The sequence below is a fragment of the Drosophila hydei genome, unplaced genomic scaffold, assembly GCF_003285905.1.
Source record: "Drosophila hydei strain 15085-1641.00,03,60 unplaced genomic scaffold, DhydRS2 tig00000001-arrow-pilon, whole genome shotgun sequence".
NCBI lineage: Eukaryota > Metazoa > Arthropoda > Insecta > Diptera > Drosophilidae > Drosophila > Drosophila hydei.
This window is the reverse complement of record NW_022045643.1, coordinates 8,167,075-8,181,022: the sequence shown is the minus strand read 5'-3', so window position 1 is coordinate 8,181,022 and position 13,948 is coordinate 8,167,075. Positions and strand designations below refer to the sequence as shown.

The 13,948-nt window shown below is 39.9% G+C and overlaps 5 protein-coding genes across 5 annotated transcripts; 1 reads left to right on the top strand and 4 right to left on the bottom strand.

Annotated features, from left to right (window-relative positions):
* Positions 1-467: 467 nt before the first annotated feature.
* Positions 468-1,421, bottom strand: LOC111599226 (probable chitinase 10). The gene is made up of 2 exons (XM_023314824.2): positions 1,337-1,421; positions 468-1,275 (listed from the first exon to the last, which is right to left on the bottom strand). Exons 1-2 carry the CDS (start codon positions 1,412-1,414, stop codon positions 496-498), a joined length of 858 nt encoding a protein of 285 aa, XP_023170592.2. The 5' UTR covers positions 1,415-1,421; the 3' UTR covers positions 468-495.
* Positions 1,422-3,653: 2,232 nt separating this feature from the next.
* Positions 3,654-8,214, top strand: LOC111599264 (mucin-2). Its single transcript, XM_023314862.2, has 3 exons — positions 3,654-3,669; positions 3,737-6,072; positions 6,568-8,214. The coding sequence occupies exons 1-3, from the start codon at positions 3,654-3,656 to the stop codon at positions 8,212-8,214; spliced, it is 3,999 nt and encodes a 1,332-aa protein (XP_023170630.2).
* Positions 8,215-8,701: 487 nt separating this feature from the next.
* LOC111599261 (probable chitinase 10) lies at positions 8,702-9,358 on the bottom strand. Its single transcript, XM_023314860.2, has one exon. It carries the CDS (start codon positions 9,326-9,328, stop codon positions 8,702-8,704), a length of 627 nt encoding a protein of 208 aa, XP_023170628.2. The 5' UTR covers positions 9,329-9,358.
* Positions 9,359-10,454: 1,096 nt separating this feature from the next.
* Positions 10,455-11,340, bottom strand: LOC111599260 (peritrophin-1-like). The gene is made up of 3 exons (XM_023314859.2): positions 11,328-11,340; positions 11,221-11,270; positions 10,455-11,159 (listed from the first exon to the last, which is right to left on the bottom strand). The coding sequence occupies exons 1-3, from the start codon at positions 11,338-11,340 to the stop codon at positions 10,455-10,457; spliced, it is 768 nt and encodes a 255-aa protein (XP_023170627.2).
* A 1,543-nt stretch (positions 11,341-12,883) lies between these two features.
* LOC111599227 (probable chitinase 10) lies at positions 12,884-13,780 on the bottom strand. The gene is made up of 2 exons (XM_023314825.2): positions 13,720-13,780; positions 12,884-13,647 (listed from the first exon to the last, which is right to left on the bottom strand). The coding sequence occupies exons 1-2, from the start codon at positions 13,724-13,726 to the stop codon at positions 12,992-12,994; spliced, it is 663 nt and encodes a 220-aa protein (XP_023170593.2). The 5' UTR covers positions 13,727-13,780; the 3' UTR covers positions 12,884-12,991.
* Between the last annotated feature and the right edge of the window lie 168 nt (positions 13,781-13,948).

Genomic DNA, 13,948 nt, shown 5'->3' with positions numbered 1-13,948 from the left:
AGTCTTTATAAAGGAGCAACAGTAACTTCTATGATCATAAGGATTCTAAGGGAAAAACTATATAGTATGGATACGTGAATTTTTGGCAGAGCAGGCTAAGACTTAGCTGTAGCAGCTATAGTTCTACGCCATTTGCGGCATCCCAATGAGCGTAGTTTATATCTGGGGATAGTTCAGATGTCTCCATATAACAATTTCCAATGGCTCAGCCTTCTAACTTCCAACAGTAAAAGCGTTCGTAATGCAAATAATGTAGCTATTTCCGATAAGCCATGCGAGCAGAGGACATATCTAACAACTTAGACGAGGCAAGCCAATATACTCCTTTCACTATGTGATTATAAAAATGAATCCCTAGTGAAACTGTAATGAAGTGAAGCAAAAGTCATTCGAGAAGTTTACTATCCACATCTGAGTGTCAGAATCGTTAAGTACTAAAACAAGTCTCAAATATTAAAATTGCATCAGATATAGGTACATATATATTTAGAAAGTTTATGCTTTTGGCTTTCTCTTATTTAGTTGTTTTGGCTTCGTTTTCTTAGTTGTCTTCTTATCGATACTGCACTGGGCGATCTTTGGGTAGTCGCAGCGCTTAGCTTTGGTGTTGAAATGCAGTCCTTGTGGACAATCCATAACTAGGAACATCATATTGCTGCAGAGCAAGAACTTACTGCAATCGTCCTTATGGGCAATCAGAGCATCTTGCTTCTCGTCGGAGCAGAAGCCAGCTGTAATAGCCGGACTTGACTTGGGCTCTTCCGGGCTGATGGAACATTTGGCCATAGACGCTTTCATGCAGATTTTGCGGGCTGAGCTGAAGTGTTGTCGGCCTGGACAATGCCGTAGCTGGGGCTTTTTCGATTTACAAACAAAGTATTCAGTGCAAGATCCTGTTTTGGGCAGGGTTACGCCATTTCTTTTGCCTAGACATATATCATGATGAGGGTCCTTGGGCGGCTTGGCTGGTCGCTTCAATGGTTTCATAACAACAGGCGGCTCCTCGACTTCATCACTATCCAGATCAAATTGATCTTCTTCAGAAGAGTCCATGTCCGATTCATCTTCGTCATCAGCTGATGTTTCGTACGGGCAAATTACATTGTCCGCATCATCGCAATGCAAAGTCAGAGGATTAAATCGACTGTCCTCGTCGCAGGATCCAGCTATAGCTTTGCCATCATTACAAATATAGTATCCGCGGCATTTGCCAAACATTGGCATCAGAATGCCATTTTTGCCCTTGCAAATTGATGCTTTAAACGTTGAAGCATCCTATAAGATAGAGTATTATATATTTATATAGTAATTATGTTAAGGTCGTCATATATTGTACCTTAAGTTGGGCGAAAGCTGCTTGACTTATAATCAGAATTATCCAAAGTGTCACAGGCCACTTCATGACTCCGGTCATGATCAAATTCTCGTATAAACTGCATGAACTCGCCATCGAGTCGTGTTTTATATAGACGGAATGATGAATGAGTATGTAGTGCCAATATGTAAATTGAACAATGCGATAATATTATCGGCACCTCTCCCCATGTGATAGATACGCAGGTAACTTTCTTGCCTATCGCTCGTACACAGAATTGATTAAATCGCTCATGTGCGACAAATGTAAAAACTTGTTCCAAGTCGGTAAACAGTCTAGTTTCCCACTCAAATGTAATACTAAATATTTAACGAAGGTAATGAATAGAATAAAGCGTATCGCTTTGAGCAGAGAAAGAGCATTTCAGGATTCATAGCTTGATGCTAAAAACTAACCTTGAGAACAAGGAATTCATTGACCTCATCTGTATTTGATACTTTGCTTAAGAACCTCCTAAAAGTATGCTATTTAACATATTGAAGTATGCCTGAAAGTATAGTGAAGTCTGTATAAACAGCGCCTATATAAGATACTAGAAAAGCTTCAGTCGTAGTAGAAATATCAAATTAATTGCTCTTATCTTTATGAAATTAGCGATATCATAGACCAAATAAGCTGTCGACGATCGCAGTAAATATTTTTTTGTTTGACTCCTTTTCTTCAGTGAATCATAAAAGTTTTTAAATCTATAGATAATCAAGTAAGTGTGCTCGACGTGGAGATACCCTGAACCCTGCTATAAGTTGAAATTTCAAGCATTCTATGCTGGCCCAATACACAGTTTACAAAGTTCACAGTTTAAGTAGCGGCTGCCTGTACTGAACTGCGGTCTGTGCTTCGCTCTGGAGTGCGATAATGACATTCATGAAAAATAATAATAAATTTGCAGGAGTAAGAACTTCACCTTGTCAGTCGCTAGCTTTTGGGGCTTACGAGATCGCAGCGTTCATACCGGCGAATAGATGGACATGGCTTTAGCTACTCAGCTCGTAGTTGTGATCGAGAATATATATACTTAATGGAGTCTGCCACGATTTCTTTGCCTGTTTCATACATGTTTAAAAATATATATACTCTATTGCCTTTTACAATCGGTTCAGGGTATAAAACAATAAACAATGTGCTTCATTCACTTGCTACCCTTGACCGGAATCTCATATTTTTTAATTAATACTACGAATTTAAATGGAATTCTTTTTAAATCTTATCCGTGTGTGTAGTCTATTATCACCCAAGTGGCTTGTATCTCGATATGATTAACGTTTGTTTATCAGTTTCCTTACGAATTTTCTTGCCAAAAAATAATATATTCCCCGAATAATATTTGTGACTTTAGTTGCTTGCAAACCGTGAAACAATAAACAATTACATATATTAAAGAATAAAATACGGAAAATATAAAAAGTGTAAAAAAGCATAAAATTAAAAGTGCTGAAATAAAATAAATAATAGAAGCTAATTATCAAAATGAAAGGTAAATGGTTGGTGTACTAAAAATCAATAAACTTTAATCAAATAATAATATAAATAATATAAATAATTAAATAAAATTCGTGACTTTTTTTATTAATTTGTAATTATAAGTTAACAAATATAAAATTCATATGACATTTAATTTGTATATGAAATATCGTGTGCTAATTTAAATCATCAATAACATGTGATCAAATATTAAATTAAATTTTAATTTAAACGTGCAGTAAATGAATTTCTATTTTAGTATTAATTGATGAAAAAGCCTTTAACATTTCCGAAAGCCTTCATTCTGTTCATAATCATTATTAAATGCTCCGATATAAATAAAACAGCTATGAGCATGGAATTTGAGACGCTTGACTAGGAGATACCATACATTTTGTACTTCGGAAAGAAAACATAATTTTTGAAAAAAAAAAAAATCAAGCAATATTTAATTTATAAATATTAATATTGATTGCTTGAAAGTCTAGAGTATATTATGCAGCTGATGTTTTCAGTTAATAATTTATATACAGCAAAGATCGACTGCTTTTACCGCAGAGGGTATTGAAGATGCTAACAAAACACTTGCACAAATTACGATAAAGATCTCGATATCAATATTTGATAAGGATGGAGCCAGGAATCTACTTTGCTAATGAGGCAGCAGCGCGAAAAATAATTTTTTTGGCAAATTGGTTAGTACTGCAATATGTATATAAGCGTGTTGGGACGAAGAGTTACTCTCAGTACTGTCTAGGCTGTGGGAAGCTGAAAATTAAAAATATTTGTAACTCCGGCAAACTACTAAATATCAGCTATGCGTAACTTATATGGTAAGCAGCCGGAATTGCCAGCAATTCATCTGAATTGTTGTCCTAACGCATTTTTGGCCATTTGCAGCTTTAACTTTACTGCTCATAGCAGTATCGGCAAGCACCATACTTGGCGCCAGTGTGGATAATCGACAATATGGTCAGAAATTTTGTCAAGGAAAGCCCAATGGCTTGCGGGCTCTTGTGCCCGGCAGTTGTTCAAAATTCATTGAATGTTATCGTGGAGAGTCCAAGGAGTACACTTGCCCTAAGTTCTTTGACATTACAGCTGGCATATGTGTGCAACACAATCCAGGCTGCATTGAAACTGTTGACGTAAATCGCGAATCGGCTACAGTTAGAGATACGCAGAGTCCTTGCCAGGCAACTACTCCTCCAAGTGTTACCACTCGCCCGCCGTGCTCTGAAAACACTAAGCCCACCACAACTCCTTCGTGTGTTACAACAACCCCGCCATGCACCGGTGACAAGACAACAACAACAACAACAACAACAACAACAACAACAACAACAACAACAACAACAACAACAACAACAACAACAACAACAACAACAACAACCACAACAACAACGACAACAACAACTCCATGTACCACGACTACAACAACGACGACAACAACAACCACTACAACAACCACAACAACAACGACAACAACAACAACAACAACAACAACAACAACAACAACAACAACAACAACAACAACAACAACAACAACAACAACAACAACAACAACAACAACAACAACAACAACAACAACCACAACAACAACGACAACTCCATGTACCACGACTACAACAACGACGACAACAACAACCACTACAACAACCACAACAACAACGACAACAACAACCACAACAACGACAACAACAACAACAACCACAACAACTCCATGTACCACGACTACAACAACGACGACAACAACGACGACAACAACGACGACAACAACGACGACAACAACGACGACAACCACCACGACAACCACCACGACAACAACAACAACAACCACAACAACTCCATGTACCACGACTACAACAACGACGACAACAACGACGACAACAACGACGACAACAACGGCGACAACCACCACGACAACCACCACGACAACAACAACAACAACCACAACAACTCCATGTACCACGACTACAACAACGACGACAACAACGACGACAACAACGACGACAACCACCACGACAACCACCACGACAACAACAACAACCACTACAACAACTCCGTGCACCACGACTACAACAACGACTACAACAACGACGACAACAACAACAACCACAACAACTCCATGCACCACGACCACAACGACGACGACAACAACAACAACCACTACAACAACCACAACCACAACAACGACCACAACAACTCCTTGCACCACTACTACAACAACGACTACAATAACGACTACAACAACGACTACAACAACGACTACAACAACGACGACAACCACTACGACAACAACAACAACCACTACAACAACTCCGTGCACCACGACTACAACAACGACTACAACAACAACCACAACAACGACCACAACAACTCCATGCACCACGACTACAACAACGACCACAACAACAACAACCACTACCACAACCACTACAACAACCACAACAACTCCGTGCACCACGACTACAACAACGACAACAACAACAACCACAACAACGACAACAACAACTCCATGCACCACTACTACAACAACGACCACAACAACGACCACAACAACTCCATGCACAACTACTACAACAACGACTACAACAACCACAACAACGACGACAACAACAACAACCACAACATGCCCCACGACAACAACAACGACCACGACAACAACCACAACAACAACTCCATGTACTACGACTACAACAACGACGACAACAACGACAACTTGCACCACGACAACCAGCACCACAACAACTTGCACCACGACAACCAGCACCACGACAACTTGCACCACGACAACCAGCACCACAACAACTTGCACCACGACAACTAGCACCACGACAACTTGCACCACGACAACTTGCACCACGACAACATGCACTACTACCACTCCATGCGGTTCAACGACAACAACATGCGCTGGAATCATAACAACACCGTGCCCAGGTGGAAAAGCGAATAAGGGCATGTCAGCACTGAGTGCTAAGCACCCGATTCGTGCCCGTCCCAACCGTCGTCCTCTTAAAGAAGTAGCTCAGGCTTTAGTTGGCCTCTCATCCGTCGATGATCAAATTCAAATGATTTGCGTTGGCAAACCTGACGGCTTTCTTTTGGCCTCCCCTAAGCGCTGCAACGACTACTACATCTGCCGCCACCAGCAAGCACTGAAGGTCAGCTGCGGTAACAAATACTTCAACGGACAGAAGGGCATTTGCGATCTGCCCGAGAATACCGGATGTATTCAGCACTAGATGCACACAAAGTATATATACGATGAACGTTACAACGATGTATCCTAACTATTAACTGAAAACAATAATTAAAATGTAATTTGAGAAATAAAATACGCAAATGCCTAAAAGAGGCAACCTCAAATAGCCATATGCATTTAGTATATATATATTTATATTTATTATATATATAGTATTTATAGTATTTTATATAGAGACATCACACGCCCTGGTTGCTCATTATATCCTTTTTCCTTTTTCTTTTTAGCTTTTAACTGGACTTGGAGCATGTTTATCCTATCGTTAGTTCTTGCTGTTCAATGTAGTCCAGCCAGGAATACTAGACTCGACAGACAATTTGAATTGAGCCCAAGTTTTTGTGAAGACTTGCCAACTGGCTTCTATGAGTATCCATACGACTGTGCTGCATATGTGTCATGCAGCGATGCACGAGCACAGCTCAAATTCTGTTCTAACGGTAAACTCTTCAATAAAGATCTACAGATTTCTGATGTCCCCGAATCGGTTCAATGTAATGAATTAGAGAGGCCAACGCCAGATCCCGAATGCCTGAAGGTTCCGAGCGGAACTGTGTTTCCCTCCATGCAGCACTGTGATGAGTTCATGGTTTGCATTGATCAGCAAATGATAATGCAGAAATGTCCCGACCACTTTCTTTTTAATCCCGTTATACTCATTTGCGATGATGCCGAAGACGCTGTGTGCTACAATGATGAGACTACAGCACTGACAACAACACAAACACCAAGCACGGCTACAGAAACATTCACGAAATGTGTGGGCCAAGAGTTGGGTACATCTTTTCCATATATTGAAGACTGCCAACAGTATATTTTGTGTCTGGGCGACGATCAGTATTACAAAGCGAAATGTCCAGTAAATGCCTGGTATGATCCAAAGACAGGCGAGTGTGGGCGAGATGTGCCGAAAACAGCTTGCCAGGAAGTTGAAACAACAACCACCGCAGCAAGCACAACTCAAAGTCCACAAGATCGCTGCGCTGATCAGAATCTGGGAGTCTCTTATCCATTAACTATCGACTGTACGAAGTACATAATGTGCTTGGGGAATGGAGAGTCTGCCATTGTCGATTGTATATATAATGCTTGGTATAATCCGGCGACGGGAGAGTGTGAACAGGATGTGTCGCCCACAGCGTGCCAGGAGAGCCCTATCACAACAACCACCACAGCAGCAACTACTGCAGCGACAACTCCACAAACGCCATCCACAACAACCGATCAGCTAGATCCGCAGATTTGTGCCGGATTACCAAACGGACAATATGTTAGCTATCCAGATAATTGTCGCAAATATATCGTTTGTGCAGAGCCAGTGCCTATAGCATTTTACTGCCCTACTGTATATTACTTCAGTGCGGCAGAGCAGCAGTGTACGCTTGCGGCTGAAAGCGATTGCGATACCCCGATAGTGGCGCCACCTCTGCCGACACCTTCTTCGGACATCTGCATGTATAACAGCGACAAAACATTCCCATTTACAGCAAACTGTCAGTGGTACATTCGTTGCGTAAATGATAAGGTCTATATGATGGGCGTTTGCAGCGGCGGCGAGTTCTACGATCCCGTCAGTGGTGAATGTGGTGTCAATGTTTCGCCCGACGCCTGTCTCGAGACTGACACCTCAACCACAACAGCTTTGACTACAAAGGTGGTTACAACCACTTCTTCTGCGCCAACATCACAGCCTGAAGTCAGTGATCCTTGTGAGGGTGTAGAGGAAGATGAATTAGTACCCTATCCCAATGACTGTACCAAATTCATTCAGTGTAAAACACCCAATCCTCTGATCTTCGAATGCGCCGAGGATCAAGAGTTTAGTCCAACGCTCAAGCGCTGCATGGCTAGCTGGTTTGCCGGCTGTAAAGTGACACCAACTTCCACTACTGAATTCCCTGTGACAACAACCACCGAGTCCCATCAATCCAAGCCCAATGACCTTTGCGAAGGCACAACTGAAGGCTCGCTGGTTCCTTATCCGCACAATTGCTCAAAATATATTGTATGTCAAAAGCCCATTGCTGTGGGCTACGTGTGCCCAGCTGGAGAGGAATTCAATCCAATAATCAGGAGCTGCATGCAAGCGCAGCTAGCCAATTGTACGACATAAGAGAAAGCCTGGAAGCTGTTTTGGCTGCAATGAAATTGCAAGGAAAGACTTCGAAAATGGAATTAAGTCATCTGACGAGGCTGGACATCTCCATGTCGTAACCTCGTTTTACACTATTCCTTAACTTTAGACTCTGGATGTGCTGAATTCTTGTTTTATGTAAGAATGTTCAAATATCATATCAGGACTTTTATATATATATCATATATATCTTGAAATTCTGTATTCAAGGATATTTTCCTATCATATATTACTACAATAATATTTCTATTTATAAGAAGAGTTCAACTAATAACAATAAATATATTTATCTTCAATTTAATGATACCATTCAGCTTGCAATTCAGCTAAAGATAAAAACGTTCTATTTCATTGCATAAAAAGTAGTTTTTATTGAATTTTTCTTGTTAAGAATTTATGATAAATTCCCTTCACATTTTGTCATTCGTCAATCAACCTCTTATATATGTAAATCAATCAAAGATATTCAAGCCTGTTCTGCATTGTATAGATATAAAGCATTTGAAAGGTCGTACGGCTGACAATCAATTTGGGATGAGCCACAAGACTGGGTGCTGCGATTCCAGTATAAGCCGATGGGACATGTGAGCACCGAAGCTGTTGGACCACAGTTAATGAACTTGTGACAATCTCCGGGATATGCGAGATATGCCATTTGGCTAGCTGAGGCTTTGCATAGGCTTTCCGGATCGATGGGTGCAGTGTACTCTGGCTGAATGGATGGCTTGGGCACGGCTGGCGGCGTTGCAGCTGTTGGTTCAAAAGGAATTTGGGTGTTAAGTGGCGGCGGTGCCGTTCCATATGCTCGACAACCCGACAATTTTGGCAGGTCGCAGCGCTTATACTGATCGTTCCAGTAATAATTGTTGGGGCAGCTAAGAATACGCGTCTCATAGTAACGTCCACAATCTCCTGGATATGCGCTGTACTGCGTCTGATCCGGATATGGCAAATTATCGCAAGTGGCATACTGCCTGTAGTCGCAGCGATACGTCAGCTGGCTCCAGTAGAGATTGTCGGGACACTGATGTGCATAGGCCATGCCATTCACGCAGGCGTAGTACTTGCGGCAGTCGTTGGGATAGGGGAACATGACAATGTGATTGGGATCATCATAGACTGGACACTGGTTCATTTCAACGGGCGGCTCCACTTGGATGGGCTGTAGATAAAATTGTTGAATATTTAACTTACAATCGGATCGATGCGACTTACCAAACCAATACCAACATTACCAAAGCTGGCAGCTGCAACGGCAACCCCAAGCAGGCAAATGAAGACCGTAAATTTCATCGTCTTGAAAGATAGAAATAACTGACTTTGTGTTCAGTTTTCGATATAGAAACACTTACTAATGTTCGTATCAGCCGAGCCCAGTAGCAAGCACTCAATGATCTTTATGCTGACATCCGTCCTTTTATATGATTTCTTATCTGTATTAACTACTTCGGATCTAAATAAATTCTTTCGTCGAGTGCTATTATAATATATGCTTTTCTTTAACATTTATGTTCACATATTTGCAGTTAAGCCAAAGCCACTTAACCGGTCAAGCTCTGGCTATGCACTTAAGCCATTTAATCTATATTTGATTTAGATATTTTTGTTGATTTTTGTATTGTTGACCTTTAAATGTTATATAAAGCCGTGCAGTAGAGCAGCAGAGCTCGCATTTTCCACTAGAGACAAGTGAGTACATTTTACATTCAAACCAATTCTTCAACTTTAAATTTCTATTCACAGTGTTATTGCAAGCTTGGAAAATCTGTGCATTCGCTGTCTGCATTAACCTCTGCTCAGCAGAAATATTTTATGGCATCTTAGCAGATGGCATTACTTATAGACCCTACCCAGGGGACTGCAATCGCTACTACCAGACACAAACGCTGACTTGTCCAATCAATTCCTATTGGAATGCCCAATTGCAACGATGTGATGTCAATGAGCTGAATAACTGTTTAAAGCCTTCAAGTCGCAACGAGGGAGATCTCAATGGGCTGTGTAAAGGTCAGCTGGGCACCTTTGTACCCTATCCCGGAGACTGCACGCGTTTCATTCAGTGCGACTATATGCCCTTCGTAAAGACTTGCCCGCCCTACTTGTATTGGAACTCCCAGCTGCTCACCTGCGACAAAATATGTGTTTAACCAAGACGAATTGAAGTTCATTTCAAATAAAGCGATTCAAATTTATGCGTGTGTTTTTATTAAGTTGTTGCTCTAACAGATGCCGTACTTGCAATTGGAGCTGACGCTGTCAAATCCGTAGCCATCGGCGCACTTGCCCTCATAGACCTGATTGAGTACGCAAATGTAGAACCTGGAGCAGTCGCTGTGAGCGAAATAGGCATTGGCATTGGCTGGGTTTTCGCAGTCCGGCTTGGTATAGATTCTACAGCTATTGTTTATATCCTTTACGCAGGAGCCAGCCACTGCGCTGTAGGCCTCGCCGTATGCGCAGCTGCGCTTGACCAGCTTGTTGTCGGTGCATCCGTAAAATTCATTACAGTTTTCAGCTGCGTAGCTGCTTAGATTGGAGGTGCAGAGCTTCTCTGGGGCCTGGCACTTGGCCAGCGCTGGCGAAATGCACTCCTGTTCGGAGCGCGAGAAGTGTTTGCCCTGGGGACAGGTGACATAGACGGGTTCCATGTGGGCTAAACAGATCCAGAAATGGTTGCAGTCCACCGATGGTATTCTCTCTGATTGGCCCATGCTCTTGCAAATCTCTTTGGCAATATCCTCGTCGGCGGGCTTGGTTGCTGTGCAAGAAGCCACACTGCAGGCCTTCTGGATGGGATCGAAGCACTTTTGTTCTTGCTCTTCCTTATCGCAGGTACGCACTTCGGCTACTTCATAGGCGCATACAATGAATTTTTCGTTGGTATCCGGGTGCGGCAACAAGTCATACTGAATGCCCCTACATTGCTGAAAATTGAATATTTAACTGCTTTAATTGTCGTTCTATAAATCCAAACCATTCTCTTACGTCTCTCAGATTTTGAGCTCTGATTGCGCCAGCAAGCAACAACACGACAACTGTAAGAACGAGAATTGAAATGTTTTCTTTATATTTGCTCACTTTACTTTACTTACTGAAAGTTTTCATATTTACTCCGCTTACACAAAAAATTGGTCTGACTTTGCAGGCTGAAATCCGTTGACTTTTATACCCAAAATACAGAAGCAAAATCATCTTTTAATTACAAATTTTGTTCTCTGAAACATTGATAATTGCTTTGTTAAGATATGGCATAAACCTATGTTATGTACTTTGTTTCTTTGTACTTTGTTTCTTTCTTCTGCGCTAACCACTTGGTACTTCCCATAATCTTAGCTAATTGATTTCTTTTTTGGCTAGACTTTCATTTATAAACAAAGAAGAACTGACGATTGTCATACAAAGCATAGCAAGTATTATTATTAGAGAGTTTCAGATAAACAAATAGGTTATTTTTAAGCAGCACCAACTGCATAGTTCACATTTAACTGGAGAGGATAGATAGCGGCGGAAAAATAAATAATTTCAGCGTAATTTGCATATAAATAAAGAAAATACAGATATGCAGATAAATAGACATCATATACACATCACATATATATCATATAGACTTCTTATAGACATCACATAGATGTCATATAGACATCATATAGATGTCATTATAGACATCATATAGATATTATGTTGACATCATATAGACATCATATAGACATCATATAAACATCATATAGACGTCATATAGACATCATATAGACTTCATATAGATATCATATAGACATCATATAGACTTTATATAGATGTCATATAGACATCATATAGATATCATATAGACATCATATAGACATCATATAGACATCATATAAACATCATATAGACTTCATATAGATATCATATAGACATCATATAGACTTTATATAGATGTCATATAGACATCATATAGACATCATATAGAGATCATATAGACATCATATAGACATCATATAGACATTATGTTGACATCATATAGACATCATGAAGACATCATATAGACAACATATAAACATCATATAGATGTCATATAGACATCATATAGACTTCATATAGAAATCATATAGACATCATATAGATGTCATATATACATCATATAGACTTCGTATAGACAACATATAGATGTCATAAAGACATCATATAGATATCATATAGAAATCATATAGACTTCATATAGACATCATATAGATGTCATATAGACATCATATAGACATTATATAGATATCATACAGACCTCATATAAATGTCATTTAGACTTCATATAGAGTTCATATAAGTATCATATAGACATCATATAGAGATCATATAGTCATTATATTGACATCATAAAGATTTCATATAGACTCCATATAGACATCATATAGACATCATCTAGGCATATAGACATATAAACATATAGACATATACACCTCTATATTATCTTTACTATTGATACGCTTCTCGCCATGTGTTACATGTTCCATAAGTTACCCACTGTTATCTATATTAATGTGAAGCCCAGTGTTATCTGTAAGTTGTTGCACTTTACTGTTTTCCATTGTTAAGGTCTGAGATAGTCTTCACAGTCAAGAGCTATTGCATTATATCTATGTCAACTTTGATATCACACAAAAGGCTATACAACTTAACAATTTCAATAAATTTATTGCTTTTAACACGCTTAGTGAATGATTCACTTTTTCACATTATTAAATAATAACATTAACAAATTAAAATTTCATTTAGCAAGTTTCTAAAATTCACATTTGTAGTCACATCTTTGAAGTGGTTGGTTCCAGAATAGATAGCCTGGACATGTCATTTGTATTGGACTATTGTGAACACACTGAATGTATTGGGTGCAATCTGACTCGACGGGTAGAAATTCAACACCATCTGAGCAATTTGATTCTGGCAATCCATTGTCGCAACGTGAGGAATCCCAATTGCAAATATTCCATCTGGGATCCCAGTAGAGACCGTCTGGACATGACTTCAAGATGCCTACACCATATAGACACATGTAGTAATCATTGCACTGAGGCGCTGGCAGAAATGCGACTCCCTCATCACATAATACGGGTGGTTCGACAGTGGTTTCTGCATCTTCTGTTGTAGAAGTTGGTGGCACAGTTGTCTCTGTTTCTTCAGTTTCTTCTGTTGCTTCCGTTTCTTCTGTAGAAGGTTCAATTGTTGTTGGCACACTTTCTGCATTTGTTGCTGAAGAGTTTTGTGTCTCAGTTACTTCAGCTTCTGCAGTTGTTGAGGAATTCTCTGCATTTGCTGTTGAAGAAGTTTGTGGCTCGCTGACTTCCGGTATGATAGTTGATGTTCCTATTGTGGCATAGTCATCAATGGGCTGCGCATACACGGCTATCACTTGGATAAGTAGTATTCCAATAATTGCCACTAGTTAAGGGGCATTGAGACAAAGTCTTCTGTGTTTCATGTTGATGAAAATAGTTGAATAGTTGAACTAACCTTTCATTTTGTACTCTTTGCTGCTCTGTGCGCTCTGCCAGTTCGTGTAGCTTCGACTGGATTTTTGCAAAACTATTAGACTTTATATATGGTCGATTTTCCTATAATCAATTGATTTGCACTTCATTTAAGGCCCTCAATAAACGGAACTCGATAAGCGAGCTTAGTATTTGTTTAATGTTGTAATTACATTTATTAACGAAAAGAAGATGATTAATTTAGTTCAGTT

Excerpts from the sequence above, each read along its gene's own strand:
- LOC111599264 (XM_023314862.2), top strand. Across the intron at positions 6,073-6,567 it reads TGCCCGAGAATACCGGATGT|ATTTCTGATGTCCCCGAATC; the intron begins ATTCAGCACTAG and ends AAAGATCTACAG.
- LOC111599260 (XM_023314859.2), bottom strand. Across the intron at positions 11,160-11,220 it reads GAGCTCAAAATCTGAGAGAC|CAATGTAGGGGCATTCAGTA; the intron begins GTAAGAGAATGG and ends TTCAATTTTCAG.
- LOC111599226 (XM_023314824.2), bottom strand. The coding sequence starts at position 1,414 with ATGACCGGAGTCATGAAGTGGCCTGTGACACTTTGGATAATTCTGATT. Across the intron at positions 1,276-1,336 it reads CAGCTTTCGCCCAACTTAAG|GATGCTTCAACGTTTAAAGC; the intron begins GTACAATATATG and ends TCTATCTTATAG.
- LOC111599261 (XM_023314860.2), bottom strand. The coding sequence starts at position 9,328 with ATGTTCCCCTATCCCAACGACTGCCGCAAGTACTACGCCTGCGTGAAT.